Source organism: Zosterops lateralis, assembly GCF_965231275.1.
Source record: "Zosterops lateralis genome assembly, chromosome: 1".
NCBI classification, from domain to species: Eukaryota; Metazoa; Chordata; class Aves; order Passeriformes; family Zosteropidae; genus Zosterops; species Zosterops lateralis.
The window spans coordinates 134,028,435-134,054,723 of NC_139762.1; the positions used below are offsets into that span (position 1 = coordinate 134,028,435).

Sequence of the window (26,289 nt, forward strand, 5' to 3'; positions counted from 1 at the left end):
ATAAAAATAATTAAATTCTCTTACAAAATGTTGGGATGTCTTGGACAGAATTATATCCCAGAAAAAATAATAAAAACTTAAGATGACTATTAAGGTGACTATTTTACTTTGTACTCTCTGTTGTGGTTTTATTCTTGATAACAGAGGAGAAGAACTGTCTATTATAGAAGTCTAAGTGCCACATACTGACAAAGTCAGGATTGCCCGCAAGATTTATGCCATTTGATTAGTAAAAGGAGCTCAGTGTTAATAAATTTGAGGCCTCTGCCTTATTGCCTCAAAATAAAAAAATTATCAAAGTATAGAATTTGATATACAGACAGGTGGTAAATTGCCTGTACGTCTTTCAGGTGTAATGATGTCATGCTTTACTTTTAAGTCTTTGAATGTATTAATACAACTGTTCTATAGTATTTTTGCAGTGAATCATTAGCATTATTACTGTTTCAGACGTAGTAAAATCACACGTCAACACATAACGGAAGGCAGAAAAATTCCATTATCCATTCAGAACAATTTCCTATGATAATACGAATGTTACACAGGACAGATCTTGGAAATGGATGCCAATTCTTTAAATTCTTTCCTGTCTGCTTCAGGAAATCGTGAGATCCCATTGATAATGAAGTACAATGTGTCTAAAGTTCACTTCTAAACACTTGGCTCTTTGCTGTGAAAGTCATCTACATTCCCTTTATAATTCTCAGCCACCAGAGATCTGTGTAATCTTGGAGATCTGATCCAAGATCATTTGGAAAAATCCTTGATAATAGTTTCACCATTCAATCAATGAAAGAACTAATGCTTCCTGCTTGTGTCTTCTTTAAAAAAATCCTGAGGCAGGGGAATAAGACTTTGGCTTATGGGTTTTGAGATTTTGTTGTTTGCAAATAAAATGATTACCATTATTATTCACGTTCCTAATCAAGGCGAACAAATGGCATCTGTTTGTTATCATCCTTCCTACAGAAGACAAAGGCTTCAGTCCCTATGGTACTGACTGCTGGCCCCAAGTGGCTGCTGGATGTGACTTGGCAAGGAGTAGAAGACAACAAAAACAACTGCATTGTGTACAGCAAAGGTAAACACGAACTGATTTTTTTTTCTTTACTTTCTTGTGTAAGCTACTGAGATAAATATGTACCTGTTGCATACTAGGAAAATTAATATGAAGTCTCCTCTTAATGTCACTTTTTCTGGCCATTTTTCTTCCATGTTCTGGTTTTGCCTTTTTTTTTCCCCTTTTAGTGATGTAAAAAACCCACATGGTACCTTGTAGTTTATTAAATGCTTTATAAACACTGAAGGACATCAGCTGGCATAAAACATACCATCCATTTCTCTCTAAGCGTCAGTGCTCTGGGAGACAACAGTGAAACCTATACACTTTGAATAGGTGAATTCTTTTTGACTTTTTATTTTGGGTATACTGGACATCATTTCTGTATTTTGCATTACATTTTAGACTACTGTCTGAAATCCAGTTTCATATGAAGAATGAGAATTTGATTGGACTATGAAAAGACTTTATGTCGGTATGGTAGTGTAAGATAAATGGAACTGGATTTCAGGGTTATCACCTCTGACATTCCAGTCGCTGTGTAGCAGCATGATGTGATGATGCTTAACTGGAGTGTATTGGTGAGTGGCAATGGGTATCACTGGTGTCTTACGTGAATTTTCAGAATTTTCAGTCAGTATGAGATCTTACAATGCTGCCTGCCAAAGATGTTTTATCTAACCCACCACATCTACCAGCTCCTTTCGTTCAAGGTGCACAGGTTTTTGTCTTGAATCTCGAAACAACACAAAGGGCCTTGGGTTCACTGCATTGCACTGTGGACTGTGCACCACTCTGGTGCAGTCACTGTGAAATCTTTCAAAATGCAGCTACAGAATCATTACAATATGCTTTAAAAAAAAAAAAAATAAACAAAACACCACTTGAATACATGGAATAAAAATAGCAGTGTAGCTATGTTTGGCATTTACCCCAGAGATCAGGTTGCAAAACTGTGACTTTCCTTCCTTGTATTTCAATTGCCAATCTCAGCACTTTGTGAATACTTTAGAACATGCAGAATAATTTCTTTTAGGTTTTATTTCTAACCAAACAGACCTACTGAGATCAAAGATTTGTTTGCTGAGGCAACCTAGTGACCATTTCAGCATACAAGCATCCAGGCAAATAAGCACCCATATCAATATATTAACATACAAAACACTAATCATAACATCAAAGACTCCTAAAAACTTACAGAAACAATTACAACTTGTTCCTATAATCATTGCAATTTATACACTTATAAGAGGATTGCCTTTAAACTGCCACAAGCCTTTGAAAGTTGAAACGCTGAAAACAGGGAATTTGCATGTTAAAAATGAGTCGCACACCAGGGTCTAATAAATTCTTTCTATTATAATCACAGAATGTCAACACATTCATTCTACAACCTGAAACACCTGCAGTACTAGAGAACTGGGCTCAGATCTAAAAAGGGTTGAGCTGCCCTCCCTTCACAGCTTGCTGATTGCAGCCCAAGTGGAAGAAGCAGCAAAGTGATCAGAGTAACAAACACACTGAAGCTTTTTGAATGAATTCAGAGCTGCAGTTTGCTGTTCATAATATTGATTACACACAGGCAAACTTTCCTGCAAAAACTTCTTCGTGTAATGGGAAGCTACTTTCACTCCAAAACATAGCTCCTGCAAATTCCCATAGGATGATGTCTTATCAAGTATAATATTCTTTCTGTAGTTATAATAATACTTAGCACATATTTACCAGTTGGACTTTTCATCTTCAAAGTATTTTACGAACATTAGCTAATTCATTAGACAGTTCTGGTCCTATCTGATTTATTCTATTGAAGTACTTTTTTTTTTTTTTTTTTTTTTTTTGCAAATAGTAAGAACTTTCTTCAGTTTGATGCAATCTGATTAACTCAAAATATTAGTATTTTCATTCAAAGGTGATGGATTTTGTTTCAGCGATCATGCTGGTTATTTTAGTACTTGGTTAACAAGGTGTGGTGAGACAGTTGACCAGTACTCAAAGTGAATTCTATTGTCTCTACAACAGATACATATTATAACTAAATTTGAGGATAAATTTGAGGTTAAATACCTGCTAAATTCACTTAAGCTAATGCAGGAAATAAGTTGTAGATAGGCTTTGATTTCACTCTGTTCTATTCCTCTCTTTGCACTCTGAGGTGGCTGCTCTGTTGGTCATTCAGCATCTACCCTTGCCTTGAGCTCTGTTGGGATTTTTGTACTAGAATGATTAATTGGCTTGGATCACAAAACAATGTCAAATAGAAGATGGTAAAATAAATAAATAGAATAATGTTTCTTCCTTCAATTTTTATCTCATCATTCCAGATTACATTGTTTTGATTTGTGTTAGCTTCTGTCTCCTATAGTGCCATTACTTCTAATGAAACGGTGTCAGCTGGCATGTAGCTGTAATTCGATGTTATGTTGTAGTTGCATGTGTATAATTTTGTTAGTTTGCTTAGCAATACGTTGTTATTTCTGAAAGCAATTAGCTGAACAAATGTGTGGAATTGTCCATGTAGCAGATTTGGTCACCTGGGAGCTGTTTTCCATACTAAACTCAAGATGAGATGAGTGGAGTAAATTGGCACATTTCTAAAGACGAAGATAAGTTTAGAATTGGCTAACAGTACATAGTACTGGTTGATCAGTTGCTGACTCAGAAGCACATGCCATATTTCCTTTTAGCTCATTACAGAGATATCTTTGAGAGCAGAATTTTCCCCAGATCCTTCAGGAAAACATAGGAATGTCAGTCTGATTTCCAATTCACTAGAGGCTGTGAGCACTGTAGTCACCCACATATTGCACACAGAATAATCACGGGGACAGGAGCCTAGAGTGTAGGTTCTATTGAAAGAGAATTTGAGCTGGCTGGCTAAGTCTCTGCTTGCCTTCAATGATCTCCTTCTCTGTATAAAATACTTCATATTTTACCTAGGCAAACAAAGCATATGTGTGCATATATGTGTGCATATAGATATAGATATATGTGTTTATGATGCACACATATAAGATTATATTTCTAAGTTATTACAGTGCAATCACAAAGCATCTTCTATACAAATCTTTAGATAAAGAAACAAGTTATTTAAAATCACACATCAGAGTACACTCAAAGTGAATAGCTATGAAATAAATATTCAGTATTTGAAATGAGGGGTATTCTAATTATTCAGTTTAGTCTAGGAGCATTACCTGTATTTTTTATAACTACATTTCCCCAGTACTAGGAAAAGTTAGAAAAGAGAAAAGCAGTTCATTAGGGATAGTTAATTATTATCCCATTTTACAAATTCGTATACAAGCTGGCTACTCATGGCATATGCCATTATTCCACTCCATTTTCTTGAAAGGAAACTTTTACTACTGTAATTACATTTAAAAGGAATGCTGTTTTTGTTTTAATATTTATTGTAAAATTCTCTCTTGTTTCAAAAATGGACTTTCAGTAAATCTTTCCAGTAATTTGAGGTATGTCCTAGAAATTGAGATTTAAGAGATAGATTTTATGAATTAAATCTTATTTAGAAATATATGTTCTTTAAAAGAAAAAAAGCTTCAGCAGAATTCAAGCAACTTACAGTGGTAGGAGTATTAATGCATAAACTGTATCATCATTGCTACATAGTCTACTTTAGAAATATTTTTGCTTAACAGAGTTGTGCACCAGACCTGGAAAATCTCTAAGACCACAGTTAAGAGTCTCCCCACAAGCTAGGAGGGGGGTGGGATATTTATTTACTGCAAATCTTTCACTGGAGCGGCAAGGATTTTAAAAAATAAATTATGAGTGACCAGAATAGAAACAGTGTAAAAACCACAGTTGCACAGACCAAAAGCCATGCACATGTAACAGACATTTTTCTAGATATTATTTAAGTCATTTATATGAAATGTATGGATACCTTATGTTTAGTGGCATTGTTAAAACAGGGTGTCTGTACAAATATTTAGCTGTGAGAATTATAAAATCATAAGGCGATTAAGTTAGCTAGTTGTGAAATTCCTATATTGCTTTTTAAATGACTTCAGGATATAGGAGGTGCTAAGGTTATTATCTGTTATCAGGAATACAGCGGAATTGTACGACTGGATAATAACTAAACAACTGACACAATGTAAAATTACATTATCAGTGTGTTAAAACAAAATTGCGCCCTAAAGGAGTCTACATGCCAGCTCAGAGCTGCAGTGTAATTATGCTTAACTCTGATAATTAAAATACAACGGAGATCAACAGAATCATTTTCATTAAGAAAATTATTAATGATGGTGGTATAACAGTAATTGATTGCAGAGCACCACAGGATAACTCTGTGCAGGAAAGCCAACATGTGTAACGTGTGTCTGGGCCGGCCGGGTTGCCTCGTGTCCCACTGCATGTGCTGCCGGCCAGGTGGCAGCCGTGGGGCACCTCTCCTGCTGCAAATCCTGATTTAGGGAACCACCTCTGTGCAGGCTGCCCCTTGGAGGGACAGGGGTGGGTGCTGGTGCACAGGGATGGGACCGGGCATGGCTGCCAAAAGGGAGGTGGCTGCAGGCAGTGACTCGCACACTTCTTAAGCCAGCCATCATCTCGGTTTGTGCGAGGCAGTGCTCAGTTTTGCATTTCCATTAGTGATTTACTGATGTTATTTCCTCCTCTGCCTGGCCTCACCGAGGAGTTTATGCCCTTTGTTATTTCTGAGAGGAAATATGCCCTTTTATGCCCTTTGTTATTTCTTGCCCCAGCGCGGTTCCGTAGGCACTGCATGACATCTCTGTAAGTGATTCCACAGGGTGCTCCCGTTAATTGTGCTGGTGGTGCGGGCACAGGATATCGAGTGCCATAAAAAGCCTCCATCTCTCCCTAAGTGAAATCACAGCTGGTGCCCACTGAGCGACTATAACAAAATCCTTGCTGAGGGAGGACGTTGCCTAAGGGTGAGATCGGAGAATTGTCATTTTCTTTGGTGAACAAAAAAATGGGAAGTGTGGGGAGGGAATTTCAGGGGAGTGCTGCTCCACACAGCTAAGGAATAGGTCCTTGCTCAAACAGATGTGGCTTTTGAAAGCTGCCCAAAAAATCTATTCTCCAATCACAATAGAGAAGAAGCCTGCTAGGTGGATTTACAGAATGATATTAGTTAAAATGACAGCTGCCCACACTGAAACTGTGTCATATAGTTAATTTATTAATAGAAGCTTGAGGAAAGGCAGCACAGAGGAGAGGGCAGGAGAGAAGTCAGGGCTGGAGGCAGAGAGCTGTGCTCGAGCCTTCTGGGGCTTCCACTGGCTGCTGAGCCCTGTAATTCACGTAAAATAAGTCAGTAAACATGTATTGGTAACTTATTTCACTGATACTGGGGTTGCTTATTCAGCTGATGTATGTGCCATTTACTGAAAATGCAAACATGGTAAAAAGGTTTCATAAAGCCACCAAGAAAAATTGAAGGCAAATTTTTGATTAATTTTGCTAATTCAATAAACATTCTAATTTTTAACATAGAGGAAAAGTCAATTGTTGTACAGAAGGGTATTCAATTTTTGTTTGGTGACAGGATTATTTTTCTCAATTGTTCTGTGAGATCCTTGATACCATGTTTTCCCCAGTAAGAGAGTTTTTAGCTAGCAATTTTTTTTTTCTCCTGCAACTTCAGGCAATGTAATGGTACATTACACCACAGACATACAGCATCAGGGACCCTAATGAGACAGAGGTCAAACATCATAAGAAGTTTAGACACTGCTGCATTAGAATATGAGTATAATTTGGTTTGGGTCAGAGAACAAGTTGTGTAGTAGGCCAAAGGTTAACTTGGGGCATATATTTTACATTGCAAGGGGCTTTTTTCCACATACTATTAAAAAGCAAATTGAGTAAATTTACTAAGTCTGTTCCACATGGACAGTCAGAGAACTGCAGTATCTGCTGTCTAACTGGATGCCTCCATTAGCTATACAATGTGCTGAAGCCTTTGGTGGTGCTAAAGGTTTTTGTTCTTTGTATCCACTGACAAAAAAAAATCTTGAGTTTTTAACAGAACACGTGATATCCTAATATTAAAGGTCTGTGGAAGGGCTTGTTTTGGATTTCTTTTTACACAATACTAAAAAATTGCAAAGCGTTTCTCAAGAGAAGCATAATTTATGTGCATAATGCTTACATAGAATAATATATCTGCATTCACAGTAATTGGAAGAAAATGTGGATACAATCATAAGGGCACAATTGGTAAGTAGATGTCAGGCTCCCTGTTTGGTTTTGCAGGGATGTTGAGAAGGTGGGATGCCAAATGGTATTGTTATGAGTGAAACTATTGCAAATCAGCCTTGATAATTTCCTTACTGGACACAGAAGGAGAAAATATTTGCCTCCGTCACTAGTGGTTCTTGTGGCTTGTTGATGGCAGTCACAGTGTTGTGTAGTTACTTCAGACACTATTCATTCAAAGAACACACCGAGCAGGACTGTGCTCTTTCCTTATTTTTATTTTTACCTTTGTAAATAGATCCAGTGGGGTATTTTCTGCTTTAGGGAGTTAGAGGTCAGAGCCTTGTATATTTTATTGATATCAACAATAAAAAGGTTATTTTATACAGCTTTATAGATATGCATGTAATAGCATACTGTATATTATTGCATGCCCTTTAAATTCTAAGCATATAGATAATAAAAGGAAGATGACACGAAATACTAGAGTACAACTAAATATCCACTCCTAATATGAAAATTCTTTTGTTCATTATTAGTGCATTTCATTTACATAGCAGCCAAATGGTTTGAGTTGTTCTTATATGTGTATTGATTTGGGTCTTTTTTCTTATCACTTACTGTGTGGTGTATTTCATAGCTTGAAATTGGAATTATTTTTCATTTGAGGAGACAAGGAAATAGGCAGAATACTGACATGATTTGCATGGAATTACGTATTTTGGACTGAAGCTATAAAAAGCTGTAAACTGAGTCTAAAACTCACCTATGACAGCACATTCAGGATGGAAAAGAAGCCCAGTCTGCACTTCACACTGTGACCATAAGAAAAGAAACATTGCTTCATACATTGAGACCACTGGCAACAATAAATGCATAGTGCCGAGATTTTTTTTCAATATATATATTTGTCCCTATTTTTTCTAAGTCAGTTGCAGTAGAATCAGTCATTTAGATTTTTTTTCAATAAAAATGTTGTCATTATTATCCAGATATGATATATATGCTAAATGTGTTTTATTTTTAATTCATTTTTTTTTTACCCATTATGCTCAGTAACTGTTGAAGACTGCAATAACCTTATGACCCCTGGGGCTCATGATACCATTACCTCTGTCATCTTCCCTACAAAGCAATAGGGAAGAAAAAAGCCCGAAATTTGCTGAGCCACACATTTCAAGTTGTCGACAGCCCCATCCACAAGAAAACAGAAGAAAATATATATGCACTCTGTCCTGTCAAAAGGCTTTCACCTTATCTTGAGAGACTGTCAGGGCAGGAACATCATGGAATGGACAGGAGTCTATTAAATTACTAAGCTGCTGGATGGTGTCTGGAGAGTTATGATGCTCCATAAATCCAGTTTGATCATGGTGGACAAAGTTTAAATCTGCAGCCTCCTAATACACATCCAGGTCCTGGATTGGATTTGAAGTTTTGTGCTGGAGACACAGAGATAGTCCTGTAGCTTGTGAATTAAGATTTATCATTTTTTCATACTTTTTTTTTTCCTTATACTTCCTGACAAAAATGAAAACACCTTAGGGATCCTGGCAAATGTTCAGCTTGAAATGAAAGAGCTGTTGTCAAGGTGAAACCATGACCTAGAAGCCTAATATCAAACCTGGGTCGTTCTTTGCAGGCAGCTCCATTGCTGCTGAGTATAAGATGTCTGTATGTGAGGAAATAGGGCAGGATTCTTCTGCAGCCTGTTTTGTAGTGATTCCTATTAAATACTTCTACCATTTATTTGTAATACAAGACAAACTAATGGTGTGCCATGTAAAAGCAAAAGCTGAAAAATGTTGAAATATATTCTTCCCCTGTTCAAGGTGGTTGTATGTAAACAGACACTGAGGTGTGATAATTCTATGTCCCTTATCTCCAAATGGATTAAGCCTGGTGCTAATAAGAGAAAACCCCTCTATGGCATTCAGGATGCCAAGCTCCCAGCAAAACTTGTGTGATGTGCAGCCGAGATGTCCAAGTGGGTAGTGGACCTGGGCTACCTGGAATGCAGCATTAAAATCATGTTGGGATCTGTTTTGTCTTTGGTAGCTTACAAGCAAGGCCATTATTACGGCACAATGGGTGGAATTCAAGTGTTTCCTGGCCATTTAATTGACCTGCTAGCCAGTGATTTATTATTAGGTCCCTAAGCTCCTATTCCTATTACTCTGGAGACTCCAGCAGGTGATTTCTGTGCTTGCCTGCACAGGCAATGGGAGAGCCAGCAGTTCTCTCTTCTCAAACTGTGTAGCCATATTTTGGATCCTGAGTAATTTATTTATTGATGATCCTTAGACTCTCTGTTAAAGCAATTTGTGCTTATTTTTGTTCTCATTAATTTAGGAGCTTAAGGAGACTTCCTGATGTTAGAGATGTCTAAAACCATTGTATATGTTAAAGGAAATGGATAGCTTGTGTTGCAGGACTGGGGACACTGAGATTTGTTTTATGCTCAGGAAAATGGATTCAGAGACAAAAGCAATTGAAAAAAAAGCTCTTCTGGAATGTAGGTTTCCTTAAACAGAAAATGGGATCAAGATGTAACCCTCGGTCATCCATACATACATCTCCCTCCACCATCTTTCAGGAATTGCTTAAGAACTATAACTAGAGATCATGTGTGACTGAATCCTGAGCTCTCTATTGATCCTGGGGTCAATGTGTGCACACTCTGATCCAAAGATTTATGTTGGCGTTTCTCTCCTTCTCCCGTGGTACTGCAGCACTGCTCACTAGTGCAGGCAGAGGCCACAAGGAGCAGGACTTCACAGCAGGGCACCATGGTGCTGAGCCAGCACGGCAGACCTCGTCTGTTTTTCCTGCTGCAATGGTGATTGCACCCTGTTCTTTTGGGCTGTGTTCTTTAGGTTGTGAAATGGGTGTAGTGAAGTGAGGAAAAGGGAGACTGAAGGTTATGGAAAGAACTCCAGCATGGCAGAAAATACAGGAGCCCCTCACTGCAGTTCTTGCATTTGAGCAGGATGTTCCTGATGCCTAGAGGTGCTCCTCTTCTCATCAGGGATGGAGCACCCCTCAGTCTTCTCAACTGAGGAAACTGAAGAAAGTATGGAGAAGTTCCAATCTGCTTCAATGTGTTCTTAATATCTATGAGTTCTTGTTACTGCAAACATGGAGAGAACTTAGAAGCCTTTTTAAAATGTAATTTCTTTTGGTGTTAGAAAAATGCTGTTTCAGGTTTGGGTTTTTTTTGTTTCTTGTTTCAGTTTCATTCTGTCTGGGCATATGGGGCAATGTGATGCTGACAACCAGAAATCCATGCTAGACTGTGCTCAGATTGTGATATTTGAATAAAGTTGTGATGTTGAAGCAGATTTAGTAGTGATGTTCTGTAACTGAGTGGTGATGCACATGACTGAATTGGTCATTGGCATACAGAACCAAGGCTTGTTTCTGGAGAAGAAGTTCCCTGTAAGATAATTTCCTGTGATAATATCATAGTATGTAGGCATATATACTTGCTTACATGAATATACCTATATATAAGCAGAAACCAAAACCTCAGCCTGTATTTAACTCAAGGTGCAGAAGTTTCTGAAATCTCTTCCTATAGCTGCAATATATAGTTCTGTGTTGGTCACTCCATCTACTCTGAACAATTATACTATCATAGGTTAGTAGTCCTTCAGAGGAAATATTATTTGAAAACTACTTCAGAAGATAGAATGAGTCCTGGCTAACATTGTTAAACCTTAAGAAAATTACTACTATTAGCTTTATAAATTACGGAAGAATGTTAGTTTTGCAAAAAATGGTGAAAGTAGAAGACAGTATAGAGAAAAAACATGCAATTTATGGAGCGCAAACCAATGTAAAAAGAATGTCAAAAAGTTAAATTCCATTAGAAACACTAGAAGAGACATTTATTCCAGTGTATCAGATGGATTAAATAACCATTGCAACTTTTTTAAAAAATTAAAATGCAGTCAGATAATACAGGGCTCTGCAACTTTATTTTGGTGAATGAAGAATTCTTGTTTGAAACAGTGGTGATGTATAAACACAGACACGTTGAAATTTTCCTTTTACAATTGAATATATTTAAATAATGTACTGGAAAAATATAAGGACAGTGCACTAATTATTCAAGATCTGAAAAAATTAAAGACATTTTTAAGAAAACTGAGAATCATTAGGTGAACAGGAATTGACTAGTATGAATCACAGAATCATGAAATACCCTGGGTTAGAAGGAGCTTAAACATCATCTAGTTCTACCCATCCTGCTATGCACAGGGACACCTTTCTCTAGACCAAGTGGCTCAGAGCTCCATCCAGCCTGGCCTTAAAAACATTTCCAGGCATGGGGCATCCACAACTTCTCTGGGCAACCTGTTCCAGTGTCTTACCACCCTCACAGTAAAGAATTCTTTCCTAATATTTAGTCTAAACCTACTTGCTTTCAGTTTGAAACTGGTCACTTTGCCTGTCACTTCATGCTTTGTCAAAAGTCCCTCTTCATCTTCCTTTTAGCATCCCTTCATGTACTGGGAGGCCGCAATTAGGTCACCCCTAAAGCTTCTCTTCTCCAAATTGAAGAAATTGAATTTTCTTGGCCTTTCCTCATAAGAGAGGTGCTACATCCCTCTAATCTTGGTGGCCTCCTCTGGATTTGTAACAGTGTGTGTTTTTGGGGTGCAGCCACGGCCCTTCTAGATCCCAGTCAGCATCTCCATAAAGAAACTGCTTGAGAACTACTCAGGCAGCAATTCAAGCTCACACAACCACACACGTTACAAGGCTGGCTCAGCAAGAGAGGCAGAAGGCTCCCATCCCCAAATCAATTTCCAGCAAGTGTTTATTCCATGTGCTGAAGGTGAATCTGGAGCCAGACAGAGGGACCATGTGGTTTTCCTCAGTTAAATAGGGTCTGAGGTTCGTGGGTGGTACAGGGGCAGGGCAGGAGGCAAGTGACCATAGAGAAGACAACAACTGGACACCAGGCCCCACAGCCAATGGGGAAACAGGGAAAGGGGATACCATGGGGTGGGTGATGGGCTTGCGAAACCCGGAGAGAAGATTGCACAATGTCTGCAAGGATCCTTGGGGGAGAAACCTTTGTTACACCTGGGAGGCGTATCTTTAATCTTCACTTTTCCAGGGCAAGGTACTTGGAAATTCCTTTAATGGCACAAGTGATTCCACATGGATTTGTTCCAACAAGTCCATGTCCTTTCTGTGCTGGACCCCAGAGCTGGATGCAGCACTCTGGGTGGGGTCTCACCAGAGAAGAGTAAAGAGGCAGAATCACCTCCTTTAACCTTCTGCCCACACTGCTTTTGATGCAGCCCAGGACTTGTTTGGCTTTCTGGACTGCAGGTGCACATTGCTGGATCTTTTCCAGCCTCTCATCTGCCAAGTCCTTCTCAGGAGTGCTTCTCCTGATCTGTTCATCCCCCAGTCTGTGTTGATACTGGGGGTTACTTCTGACCCAGGTGCAGCCCGTTGTATTTGACCTTGTTAAACCTCCTGTGGGCTACTTCTTGATCTTGTCCAAGTCCTCTGGATGGATCCCATCCTTCAGGTGTGTCACTCACAGGTGTGTCAGCTTGGTGTCTTCTGCAAATTTGCACTTGATCCTTTTGTCTGTGTCCTTAATAAAGATACTAAAAAGCACTGGTCCCAATAGGGACCCCTGAGCAACACCAGTTTTCTCTGATGTCCATCAGGTCTCTGAGACGTTAACCACTGTCCTCTGGATGTTACTGTCCAACCATATTCTTATGCATCTATAAGATCATCCATCAAATCCATCTCTCTCCAGTTTAGAAAGCCAGGATGTTTTGGAGGGCCATGTGAGGCTTTACAGAAGTCCAGACAAATGACATCTGTTGCTCTTTCCTTGTCCACTGATGCAGTCACTTCATCAATGGAAGCATTGTTGGTCTTTAGCTGAAGCAAATGTTCAGGCATAGGAATGGAAGCACCTGAGATGTAGGGGACATAGCACTGTCTTTGGCCAGACAAAACATTTGCTGACATGATAAGATGGGCAATTGAACTTAAAGTATGAGATGAAAAGGAAATGTTTTACACTAGGAAATGAGAAGAGTGGCATCAAGTGATCACTATGCATCTTCTATTAATAATCTGTTCTTTTAAATGTGAACAGGCTCACTTTTATGGTGACTGCACGTGCATTTTAATGGATTTAAATTATGTGAGGTTTAAATGCATTTTCAAGTCCCAATTAAATGAAAATTTAAAATAAGGCTGACAGATTGCTAAGACTAAGCCAGTTCTATGATTAAGGTTCAATTAAATTATATTTATCATGGGAGCAAATGAAGTATAAAATCACAAACAATGATATTTTTCAGTGGCTTACTTTGGTGGAAAGTGTAGTCTGAAGTATGACTTAGAGACTTTTATCTTTCATTCCCTCCTAAAGTAGAAATTAATTAGGGCTAAACAAGCATTGGCTATAGGTTCAGAACCCCATCCTGAGTCTTTCGTGGACCAGTGGTCCACAAGCAATTTACTGTTTGTCATGCAAAATATTATGTGTTTTATTTGGGTTTAACTAGCTAAGTTAGGAGGAAGGTTGAAATTTTGATAGTTGTTTAAGGAATTAACTGTTTTTGTTGCTTTCATGGAAGCCACTTCTGGTCCTTCACACTTTCTCAACAGATCTGCTGAGACTGATTCTTTAAATATGGTTCTTTCTCTTTCTAGGTACTTTCTATGTAAATCCCTAAATGTCAGAAGCTCTACAGGGAGTCAAGAGAATGCTGGGTTTGTACATGCCAGCAATTTCTCAGTTTTATCCAGTGTACCATAACAAGTAAAGCATGACAGTTTTCTAGCTTGCCACAATATGATCTTCAGTTTTATGTAGGTGTGGCACTGGTGCTCTGTGTTTGTGATAATCTTCCTAAAATTCATTATTTGTTCTTACTTTTTTCCCACAGAAATACGTGTAAAAGGAATTATATTCTGCATTCTTGTTTATTGATTTGATCTTAATTTTATAATGTAGGATATAAGTGGATTAACTTTGGACATTGAGCAGCTTGAAGGTTTTGGTATCTTCAAAAACTTATCCACAGCATTGTAAAAATTGTTCTTTCAAAATGCCATTTCTCTCCTTTTTAAAAGAGTGATGTTAAACAGGAAAAAAACTATTTTGGATCAATTACACCTAAAAAAGCTCTATAATATATTTAGCTAGAAGATTCCAAAAAGTGATGTGCTGATACATGACCTTCTTCTCTTCAAGAACATATGAACACATTCAGGAAAGTGAAGCATGATTATAGTGCTAGTGTGTCCCTAATTATTGCAAAGCCTAAACATTTGAATAGTTGACTACGCAAAGGACTAATTGTACAGTAAGAATTCAGTTCCTAAGTAAGAGACATCTCCAAAAGCACCCATTGGGAAGTACTTTCCTTAACAAAAGTCTTTTCTTAAATGGGATTGTTTTCAGCTATTAAACTGATACACATGAGATCTAAGAGTTGGTCTTCAAGCTGAAGATATTGAAGAAAAATCTTAAGTTCAGGGCTGCTATTTTTGTGTGTTAGTCTTGCATGGCTGGATCACGTCCCATGTGTCATCTCTGGGATGTTGATGTTACAGAGGAATCAACAGAAGCTGATTGGCAGAGGTTTTCTTTGAGCACTTTGGTGTGACAATATCTATTAATATCCAGAAGCGTTCTTTGTTTTTATTTAGTTTCTTTACCTCCTTTCTTTCTAGAGAAAAGTTGAGGCAATTTGCTTGTGAAGTTTGCAGATTCCAGTCACTAAGTTTTACTTAATTAGTTATTATTAATAATAATGTTGGATACTGGGGGAGAAGAGAGGTCCTGCAGTTCTTAACAGTAAATCTGAATCTATTTTGTCTTTTGGAAATGGCTGAAACAGATTTTAGCTGTATGCTACAAATCACACACCTGATTTATCAAACTCTATCATTTTCATAGTAACAACTTGTCAGATCCTGGTAAAAGGTTGCCTCTGATTCATGTTTCAATGAATTAACTTGCTGTGGCCCCACAGAATTAGCTAGTGGATTCACATGCCCAACTGAACACGATAAAAATTATTGTACACTGTTCCTCTTACTGTTATTTATTTTCATATGGAAAGTGTCATGAAAATGGGTTAATGTTTTCTAAGTGGAAGAGTTTTGTAGAATAATACCTTAAGTAGAGGACACAAAAAGAAAAAAAAATCTCTGAGGAAAAAAATTGTTTGGGAAACAATATTTCTTTTCCATATTGTTAAAGAAAACTTTGAGTTTTTAACTCAGTATTCTTGTAGAGTTTCTATATTATTTTGCTTTTTCCTGACATAAATATTCTTTCTGTGAAGGATAGACTTCTTTCATAGCACTAAACCAGTTAGGCTATGTCCTTAACACAGGGAACAGCTGTTCATGTTTTGGTATATTTAAAATATTTTCAGTATATAGCCTTTGGTTGGTACATTATCTCTTTTTTCGATTTTTTTTTTGTTTTGTTTTGTTTTGTTTTGTTTTGTTGTTTTTTTTTTTTGCATCACAGTCAGTTACCTTATTGGCATCTAATGGTATATAATGAGTGTAGTGGAGCAAAAGACCCATCTCATGATTTTCCTCATTCATTGTTCACATTTCTTTCCTGGTTTTCTGACTCAGCATAAATTCAGGTACATAGAGGAAATGTCTAAAGAAGAATGAACCACATCTCAGAGTAGTCCTTTTTTATCATATATAATGTACCAAAAATTGTATGTACCCAACAATAGTGAACTCTGCCCTCCAGAGATTGAAAAAAGTATCACTAGTCAGGGTAAGTAATCAGCAGGGACTTACGAGTCCCTTGACATCCTTTCATCATAGCTCCTAAATATTGTCTTAGCAGTAGGGCTCTTTGTCAAATTAAAACACAAGAGAGAAGGCACATAGGACTTCATGTAGAATTCAGGCAATGAAAAGGATCTGCCAGAAGTAACCAAATCCCAGCATTTTTATATGTGGCTTGTTTAATTACATTTGCATTTGTTCCCTTTTGAAAATGGCATGCATCATTCTGCCTTTTTCAGAGCTTATATAGCAGTCTGTGTGTGATAATCTAGTGTTTAACTACACATAGATGAACTGCAGAATAAGTTTTGCGGGGTGATAGCCTGCATATCATGTGGGATCTTCAAAATCCTTTTGTATTATCTGGCCAGAATATTTAGTATAAACTGAAGTAATCGTACACAAGAAAGAAAAACAATTATACAGTATTCTTCATGTCTGAGCAGCCCAGATAATGAGTGTATGATTTACAGCACTTGTCATTGAAACAAATATTTTGAAATATTTTTCTTGATTTTAGGTATTTTTTTAAATGCTCTGTAAGATGTTCAGTATCAGTACATGTACTTTTAAGGCAGGAGGTAAGAAGCAAACATTTCAACCCTTTTTATTTAGGAAGGACTTGGATGCTTAGCATGACTATTTATATCTATCACTATAAAGTCAAGAGAATAAAGAATTATTTTGAAGGATATTGATGGATTGTTGAAATGCAACTACTCAGTCAGTGAGACTTTTGATAACTCTTATATATACTTGGAGTCAAAGATGCTGACATGTAACATGGCTATATTTCATTAGGTTTATATAAGGAAAGTGGGAATTTTTCTGAATTTGTTTGATATGCTCCTTTTTTTTAATTTTTCCCTTTTTCAGCATAGATAACTCTATGCTGAAATTTTTGAGAAATTTTAACATAAAAACTTTACTTACTTATCTCATGGACAATTCACAGCTTAGCAAGTTCCTTAGAGTAGTTCCCTAGAATTTGAAACCTTTCCAGTTCTTAATTTACCACAAATTTGTTTCTACCTGCAGTCACACTATCTCTTAGTAATAGAAACAAATTTGTGATAAATGTGTTACATAAGTAACAAGTTTCATAAGGACAAGAAACTAAAATTTGAAATACTAGCAGGAATTTTTTTGTATTTCATTTGCATCACAGTGACACATGGCTTTGAATTTGGACCTTATTTCACACTTCCTCAGAAAGCACTAACATTTGGATTTGAGAGAAGGTTGTAATTCTTGGCTTGAAATATTTTTTTTAGTCTTGTACCCTTCCTTAATTCAAAGTTTGGGCCAATCTTCGGGTATAATGTAATTTATTTTTAATTGGGGGGGATTGTGAAGACCTATTTCTCTTGGACAAAAGGAAATACAGAAAGGCAACTGAAGAGTCTGAACACAGTGTTATTCTAAACTGTCAGGTTGTTCATAGGTCTCTCTAATACTTCTCGGGTTCTAGTCTGCTGGTGATATAGTTTCAATAGATACACTAAGGAAAGTGCCAAGACCAGCTTTGACAGGGTTTTCTTTTTTTTTTTTTTTTTTTTTCCTTTTTTTCCCCCCTCCTCCTCTTTCTCTTTTAATCCCTGTGGGGCTCTGTGATTTTTCATAGCTGGACTAAAGTTGTGTCAATGGGAGACTTGCACCATAAAGACTGAAATGTTAAAGAAAGCTACAAGGAACAGCTTTGAGGCAAGGTTTCAAGCTTTGTCATCACGCTTGAAGAATTTTCTGTTTAATGTACTGTAATGCAGTATTCAATGGGGACAAGTTTAATTGAGTTTTACACAACCCAGTTGGGAGTAGCGCTGCAAGGTAGGTGATGTCTAGGTTTTTAATCTTCCACTCCAGAGAGGCTTGTTGACGAAGTGGTTCTTTCTCTTTGTAAGAAAAAAGGGAAGCATGAGAAATGATACATCCGTGGATAAAACCAATTGGCAACCCCCAAAGGAATGAGGGCGATAAGGCGAATCCAGCACTTGTAAGAAATAAAAGAATCCAACTGTTCATTTAAATGAGAAACAACACATGTGATTGAGGAGGCAGGGAGGCTGGGCACTGGAGTGGGGAGGAAGGGACTAATAAACAGAGTGGCTGGTGTTGGAGTTAGGCGTCCTGCAAAAACAAACCAGGGTTTGTTAGGCAGATTACCAAAGAGATAGTTAATGACATGTATTTTTTAAAGTAAAAGGAGAGTCGGGCATTTTCTATGTTGGAGAAGGTGGCTGAAGTAGCAGGAGGGAGGAAGCTGCTGTTAGGCAAAGCCCTACTTAAAGAATCACTATTCCTTCCCTGAGGCCTAACAGCAGCTCTCTATCAAACAGCGTAAAAATAGCACTGGACCCTGTCAAAGAGAAAATAATACCTTCTGTGTAAGCCTCAGTGTATTAAACTGTAGTCCTGTTCAAGTTACTTCTCCTAGAACTTAAGCAGCCGAAAGGATAAAAGCATGCAGTCAATATACTGCCAAATCATCTCCCTTCTCTGGCTCTGCATCCCTGCTAAAGAAAAAAGTGTTTATCTCTCTCTAAAAGCAGTGTCTGCCCTTCATGAAAAATTCTGCTCTTGCCAATCATGTACAATTATGTGTTAGAGCTTATTTTAATTTTTACCTACAAACCAATACTCTTCCACTTGTTTTCTCTTAAGATATTTAAGAGATTTGACCTGGTATGTGACTGAAACTGTTCGTTTGTTTGCTTGTTTTGTCCTTTAATGCTTATATTGCTGTTTTTGGTCAGAGAGGTTTTCCTCCTCTCTCCAGAGTCATTTGCTGGGGAAGACTCCATGCTGGGTAGAGTTTTCAGGTTTCTTCTGCCATATCACCATCTCTCATTTTGCCCCATCTGAATCAAGAGGACTTAACACAGTGACTTTTTTTTTTTTTTTTTTGTAAATTGAACTGAATACCAAGGCTGTCATGAGCTTAAACAAGCAGTAGTTGTCGAGTGCTTTGCTGCCAAGTGAGGTGTTTGCACGCCTTTTGGGAAGGCTGTGGGGCAGAAGGGCAGCCAGCCTTGCACACACATCACAGCTACCTTCCTGCAGCTCCTCAAGCAAGCTCCAGAACCAAGTTTAGCCTCACACCTTTTTACAGACTCACTAGCAGCCCCTCCTTTGGCCTTTGGCTCCCACACCCACCTCAGGGGAGGGGAGGCAGCTGTGGCTGTAGTCCAGCCTGCTTTAGGGAGGAGAGCTGGGGGTGGGTTTCATAATGGTGCAGAAAGCCTTGGGAACGAGCTATTGTGTGGGAGGGTTGAATTTCACCCACAGAACATATACAGTGAGAGAAATTGGAAATTGCATCAGAACATGCAGAATTTGCACTGTGCTGCTTTCTGAGGTACCACCAGAATCCCTGTTAAATTTATAAATACAGCGCACATGCAAAGTGTAGAGCTGAGCAAATAATTCACAATGAATAATTTATCTGATAAATTTAGCCTTTTTTCTGCTCATGAAATATCCATGAACAGATCTGTGATTTGTAACTGCAACCTTTACAGTGCATTAGCATAGGGGTTTTTTAATTTAATTTCCTTGTGTAGTTTGGTGTAAAAAAGCAATTCCCTGTTATTATTCATACTAGCATTTTAAATAGTTGAAAAATAGACTTTGAAGTTGAGCCATGGACTAAGGGAAGGGGTGAAGGAGACAGGTGTTATTTCCTTGCTGCTGCTGCTGTTTGTCCAGAAACACTTCTTCTCTAGGCTACATTTACAGGAACACCTCACAGCACTTTTTATTTTTGCAGCCTCTATATTTAGTGTAGAAAACCACAGAGCTGTCTCTTCTTTAATGGAAGAGAATATTCTGAGGAAAAACACCCAATAATACAAAAATTTCAGGTAAAAACTGAGGTGAGGGGTCTTGGAAGAATGGGGCTGCACCCCCATACTTTGTTAAGAGCAATGCATATTTTGAAGGATTTGCCATTTATCTCTGTTGTAAGACATAGACTATATCCCTCTTATATCCTGAAAATGGCATCCTTTTGGATGGGCTGAAAAATGGCATCTGCATTGGCAAAAATAATAGGGACAAATAAGACTCATATTTCATAAGACCTTAGCAAACTTTGTAGCTTCATTTGCAGAACAAAATGTTTGTGGCTAAAAAACATAAACTAAACCCCTTAGGTTTTCTGAGATAAATAGTTTGAAAATGTAGCATAAACATGAATGCTTTCTGAATATTCTTAACATGATTTTTTCCCCATTATCTCTTCATCATTGTATTCTAATACTTTCTCTACAGTCAAACAAACTCACCACTGTTTACTGTGGATTTAACTGTGAGGAGTTTAACCTGTTTCACTTAAATTATCAAATGAATCTCTTTGCAGCTTTGTTATACACAGAGGTAGGAATTTTTACTGTTGCTAACCTAACAATTTACTGAATTCCTACCAAGATTTCAAAATATTTTTCGCATAACCCAATTTTTTTTCTTTATGTATATAAAACAAAACTTCTGATATAACCTCAGAGGTAATGCTTAAGAAATGGGGAGAAATACAAGAAAATTCTGTTGAGAAACTTTAATTAAGTGGGCCTACTGTAGCCCAAATAATGTTTTTGTTCTTCATTTGACATATTTAAGAATAATACATGGTTTGTGAGGCTCTCACAGATTTAATATATAGCTCTGCTCTGAAGAACAGCTTTAACAATACCTATCTGGTGAATAATCTCAATAATCTGCTTATTCTCTGCATGCAGAATTAAATCTGTAGGCTTTGCTGGGGAAGAAGGTTTACTCCCTCTTTTCTGATGGTATGTCAGAAAAGAAAAAGTCAGTTGGATTTTACCCATATGTTTTCTACTTGGAACAATTTAGTAAATTCTAAGTGTTTCTATATCAGTAGAAACCTACTGAGGGTGTTGAATACCTTTGAGAGCTGCCATTAAAAAAAAAGACCAAATTTGGTCCTCAGAAACACCATGCTCAGTGAAGAGTGATACAGAAGGAACCCAGCTGGACTTTCAAAGCCAGGATGAGTTTACACAACTGCTACTTCTTAAAAATGGATCCACAGCACACAAAAAGAATTGAAGTGTCATGAAAAGTCCAGCACCTATTTTTGTATTTATAATAGGCCACGACCACACATCATAAAAATAAATAGTTCATTAACTCATTTTTTGGTATTACATAATAACAAAAAAAAAAGCCTTTAGGAAGATTTCAAAGCAAATCCTGCAGCAGTCAGCTGAAAGAAGGAATTTTGGCATTTCTCCATCCTGCAGACATAAGACTGTTTCAGATATAAGAAAAATAGGCATAAGATACTCTTCTTACCTTCTTTACAAAGCTGTTTCAAGCAAAGAAAAACCCAAATTCTCTCAGTGAATGAAGTATTCATACAATCCCCCAAAATGTTGGTGTAGGTAGATTAGCATATAATAAAAGTAGATACTGTAGCAGGTTGTCTGGAATGATTCCAGATGTCTAGATCCATCCATTCTTGCATCCATCCAAATTCGTTGAAATCAGTGCTCAACCTGAATGGACATTTTTGAGCAGATCTAGCCAAAGCCTGGTGAAGAGAAATCTAATTTGGCATCAGTGGAACTGGGATTTAGCTCATAAGGCAGACTATGTCAGGTCTCTAGATACAATTCTGACTTCAAGCCTTCTCAGCATCCCATTTGTACATGTCATAGTTTTACAGCTGAGACTGGCGTAAGATCAGGGAACAAAGCATTTTCCAAGAGCATCCATACTGGACATCTGTGCCCCTCTCACACAAGTATAAGTGCTTGTTTGTATTCTAAGGAAAATGAAGCAAAGCAGAGCATCACAGGACATCCTGATGCAGAAAACTGAAGTACTCTGTAGATCACCTTTATCTTTCATTCAATTGCACTCTGGTAGAGTATTTTGGTGATGTACAAATCTCCAACCTTCATGCAGACATATAGACCAACAATTTACCTAGCTCTCAATCCCAAAGTTGATTTTTTTAAGTAATAACAAGTTGAGAAATTTTTCTTTCTTTCAAGTGTTAATGATTTGTACCCAAGGATGACAGACACAGCCACACCTGAAAACATCTGGGTTTGCATTTGATGTGCCTGTTCTAAAAGGAGGCTGTCAGAACCATCCTGGTGGAAAGGAAAATATTGTTTCTGCACATCATGATGTGGGAAGGAGACTTGAGAGTTTGCGACTTGCTGGAGATGGAGCAGATAGAAAAGCAAAAAAAAGCAGGGACAACTAAACCGAAGTCACAGATGATCCTAGGGAGGAAAATAAGTTTTGTTTAAACCTTGTGCTAGTGGGATGATCGTGCAATTTAGTAATAGGAGCTATTTCAAGCCAGTGTTTCAATGGCAAATCACTACATTTAAATTGATAACTCTTGAGAGCAGTACAAATTAGAGCTAAATACCTGTGCAGCTGCAATAATTTTGTTTGATTGTTTTTTCTTTCTAAAAGTTACAATAAAGTAATATATTAAGATAACATAATTAGGTAGGAATCTGCATAGCTTAAATGCAGTCAGTTTTATAAAGAAGTGTGGAAGCTGTTGCAAACAAATGAAAACATCACCCAGAAGCACAGACTGAAGAGATGAAAACATGCAGGGAGAGAATAAGAAAGTGAGAATTCATCTTTCTTTCATAGATGATAACATCAGCACACCTATTATTAATAACATAATATGTAATCATGAATATCTGTAAATTTCCTATAAATATCTAAGTATTTGTTCCATCTTACATTGTAATTAATTTCTGATATTGTCTTTATGCAGCTGGAAACAAATTCTAAGAATAAACTCTCAAGATTTATACTTGTAAATATTAACTCTGAAGTCTAGTAATAAGCTCATCTATGGACATTATTCATTATTTTACTTGGAATTGAGTGAGATCAGAAAATAAGCATAGTGATGCATTATGAGTAGAACAAAATTTACAGGAAATTTTGTTTTGGCATTAAAGAGTTTAGGGCAATTTGGAATGGCTTTCTGGAAAACATTTTCCTTTATTTCCCATCCAGTTTCTGAGTTTTACATTGAAATTGCAAAATGTGTTCATTTTCAGATCTTTTACTGCATTCCTACAAATGGTGCCTTGAGCTTTTCCACTGCATATTTATATTTTGCCAAAACAAAACTCCAGTTTACATCTGCTTTTGCCAAATTAAGACCTTTATTTCCATTTCACCAAAATTTAGGAGAAGGAGTTCAAATTAGAGATCATTAAATAATGATTTATCCTTTTAAGTTAAGGCTTAGTATCTTCAGAAAATATTAAATTAATTCATTATTAAAAATAACTGAATTATTTTAAAATATTTTAATTTAATTTTTTTATGTAGAATGATAAGTTTTCTGTTGAAATGGAGAGCTCTACATTGCTGGGCTACAGCCCAATTCTGTTAGGAAAATGTGCTGCAATTGCTGAAGTATTGCAAGCAATGAATGATTCCCAGGAAATGAACAATAGAAAATATGGACACGTTAATCTGTCTAGTTTTCCTTCCTTTTGCAAAAGAAAAAAAAAAAAAAAAAGGCAGGCATGCAAGCAAGGATCATACTCTCTCTGATATTAAAATCTATGGGAATTTGATGAGATAAAAGAAATGTTAAATGAACATTCTTCCTCTAAACAGACATGTCTAGAAAGGCAATTTTAGTAGTACAGCAGTGTAGCATTTTGTTTTTTCTGCAATAAAGCCATCAGATCAATAAAAAATTATGTAGCAGATTATTATTACACTGTGCTCACTATAGCTCTAATCGTAAATAATACAGCAGTTATCCTGGTTATATTAATTATAATTAGAATGCAGATAATGCAGACGGTCTTTTATTACTAGAGCCAAATCAATTTTCCAGTGTTATTCAATGCAAGGTCACACAAAGTTGTTGAAGCTCTTAGACTTCTTATGAAATGACCTGCATATGTAAGAGAGGGTTTGGCTCAGCTGTGTAAGACACATTGACTGGGAAGTGCATTGAAATAATTACAGCCATGAACTCTTGCCTGTAATGGCAGAATTTCATTTTATAAAGTAAGCATAGCTGTAATCCAGGCTCCTTTATGGTGGGAAGCCTCATAAATCTTTCAGAGAAGACCAAGTCTTTCTCTTATTTGTAAAGCAGAAATCAAAATGAATTAGTTTCTGTTGTTATTCTTTCCATCTGTGCTGTTGTGTTAAACATACTGAATGTGTTCATGTTGTGTATCAATACAGAAAAAAAATTAAAATAAGAAAATACTTAATGGAAATGTTTCATTATTTTAACATAGACTGTTTTTAAGTTCACTCGTTTGGGCTCTGCCTCTCCTGGATCGCTTAAAGCTTTTATCATCTTTTGGGATTGCATTGGCTTAATGTATTTGTCTTCTATCTCTCATGGCTTCAGTTTAACTCAGAATCACAGAGGAACTGATATGCTTAAAATGTGCCTGTCTGTCCTGTAACTGATGAGCAGATTAGTAGGACACTGCCAGATAATCATCTCTCAGATGCATTGGATTCATATGTGTAAATGGCACATGGCAGAGAGGGGGAAAGATGAGGAAAGTGTCTTTTCAGTTGTGTGCTTTTCTGCTTTCTTTAAGCATGTGTGCAGATGGCCATTAGATATGCTCTATGGTGGATTCTTGCAGTTTGGAATTTACTTTTCCTCTTTTTGTTCTATGTGGTGTGTATCGAAGTGCTTCCACAGAAACAAAGCAGCCAATAGTAAAGAGAGCGGAGGCTGTGAGTACGAGCTAGTTTAGTGAGAGGCACAGTGCTAGGAACAATGTGAAGAATAAAGGGTTGGTTGCCATTTGCTTGCTCACTTGCTTCGTTTTGCTTTGCTTTGTTATTCAATAGAACATATGCTAGAGAAAAAAAGGAATGGCCGTCCACTGAAAAAAACCCATGTATTTATTTGAAGAATTGGTGATACTTAAATCTTTAATATTTCTCTCCAAATTGTGCACTCCAATTTGCTTTTAAATCAGCAGGAATTTGGCATCTGCATGGGAGCATAGCTGTCCAGGCAATCTCCTGCATGCCCACATGTGTTCAGCCTTACATCTGGCCTCTAAGTCATACCTTCAATCAGCAGTGTGATGGCATTTAAAAAAGGGTCTCTGATCACTTTTTGGTTTTTTTAGCTTGTCATAAATCCTATTATCAGCAGTACCTGAGCTTGAGGAATTCAGTCATTTGAATCAAAATGCTCCCTTCTGACAATAACCAAGGAAGGAGACAAAACCATTTGGCAAGCAAATGAATCTTAAGTACACACACTGGAAATGTTTATACTTTGTTCTAGATAAATGTAGGCTGCATTTTGATAGTGTATCAGTATTCAGCTTATAGAATGTGAATGGGATTTATGTGTGAGAGAAATAGAGGAAGGGGTGTTAAGGAAAACTTGGTATAAATAGACTTGGAGGCTTTATTCAATTACTAGAGACATCATTTTCAAACCAAATTATTCAAAATGTAAAAAAAAATATTAAAAATTATCTTTAGAGATACTTCTGTGACATCTATGATGTTATATCTGTGATACTTCTCATGGATCCTCCAGTTTTGTGTGACTTGATTTAATCTTATCTAGAGATAATATGATCTCTCTGAGTACTACTTGCCTCTTTATTTTGATGGCAGTCATTTAATCTTTTTTTTTTTTTTTTTTTTTCATAAGCCTCCCATTCTCTGAAAACACATTGCTGGGTTTGGTTGGTTGGTTTGGTGTTTTATTTATAATAATGTAGTAGCACTTGCAGGTTTGGGGTATCATGCCCTAAGCTTGAGATGCAAAACAGAGCAAGGAAATATTGGGCCAAAATTGATTTTAGTTTATCAATTTTACTTCACAGAAGTAAATGTTCCATTTTAACTCATAAAAGAGCCCAGCATCGTTTTCCTCCTTTTCACCTAAATTGTTTGGTTTTATACAAAGGGAGAAAACTCACACTTTTGAAAAGTTCATTTTGAAGCCAAGCAGTACAAAGGTATACTATATGATTGCTTAGTGCACAACTTTTCCTTTTCTTTGCGTAAAAAATTCTGAGGCTCATGGTATATATTCTTGTGAGGGTTTTTTTTTAAGGCACTCTATCTCAGAGGTAGCATGTGTATCAGGGGAGGCAGGGATTGCTATGGTAAGTACCCCTGCTTCAAATAATAGGATTTGGGAATTATTTTCAGTCCAAAACATAAGGGAAAAAAATGTCTAAAAGTGA

General features: G+C 37.1%; 1 protein-coding gene across 2 annotated transcripts in view; it reads left to right on the forward strand.

The window, feature by feature from the left end:
- Nucleotides 1-26,289, forward strand: part of ZFPM2 (zinc finger protein, FOG family member 2) — a 308,739-nt gene that overhangs the window by 196,844 nt on the left and 85,606 nt on the right. For both annotated transcript variants that reach the window (XM_083855434.1, XM_083855435.1), the window contains one exon: nucleotides 970-1,081. In XM_083855434.1, the coding sequence (XP_083711560.1) occupies nucleotides 970-1,081 (112 nt within the window). The remainder of the gene's footprint in view (nucleotides 1-969; nucleotides 1,082-26,289) is intronic.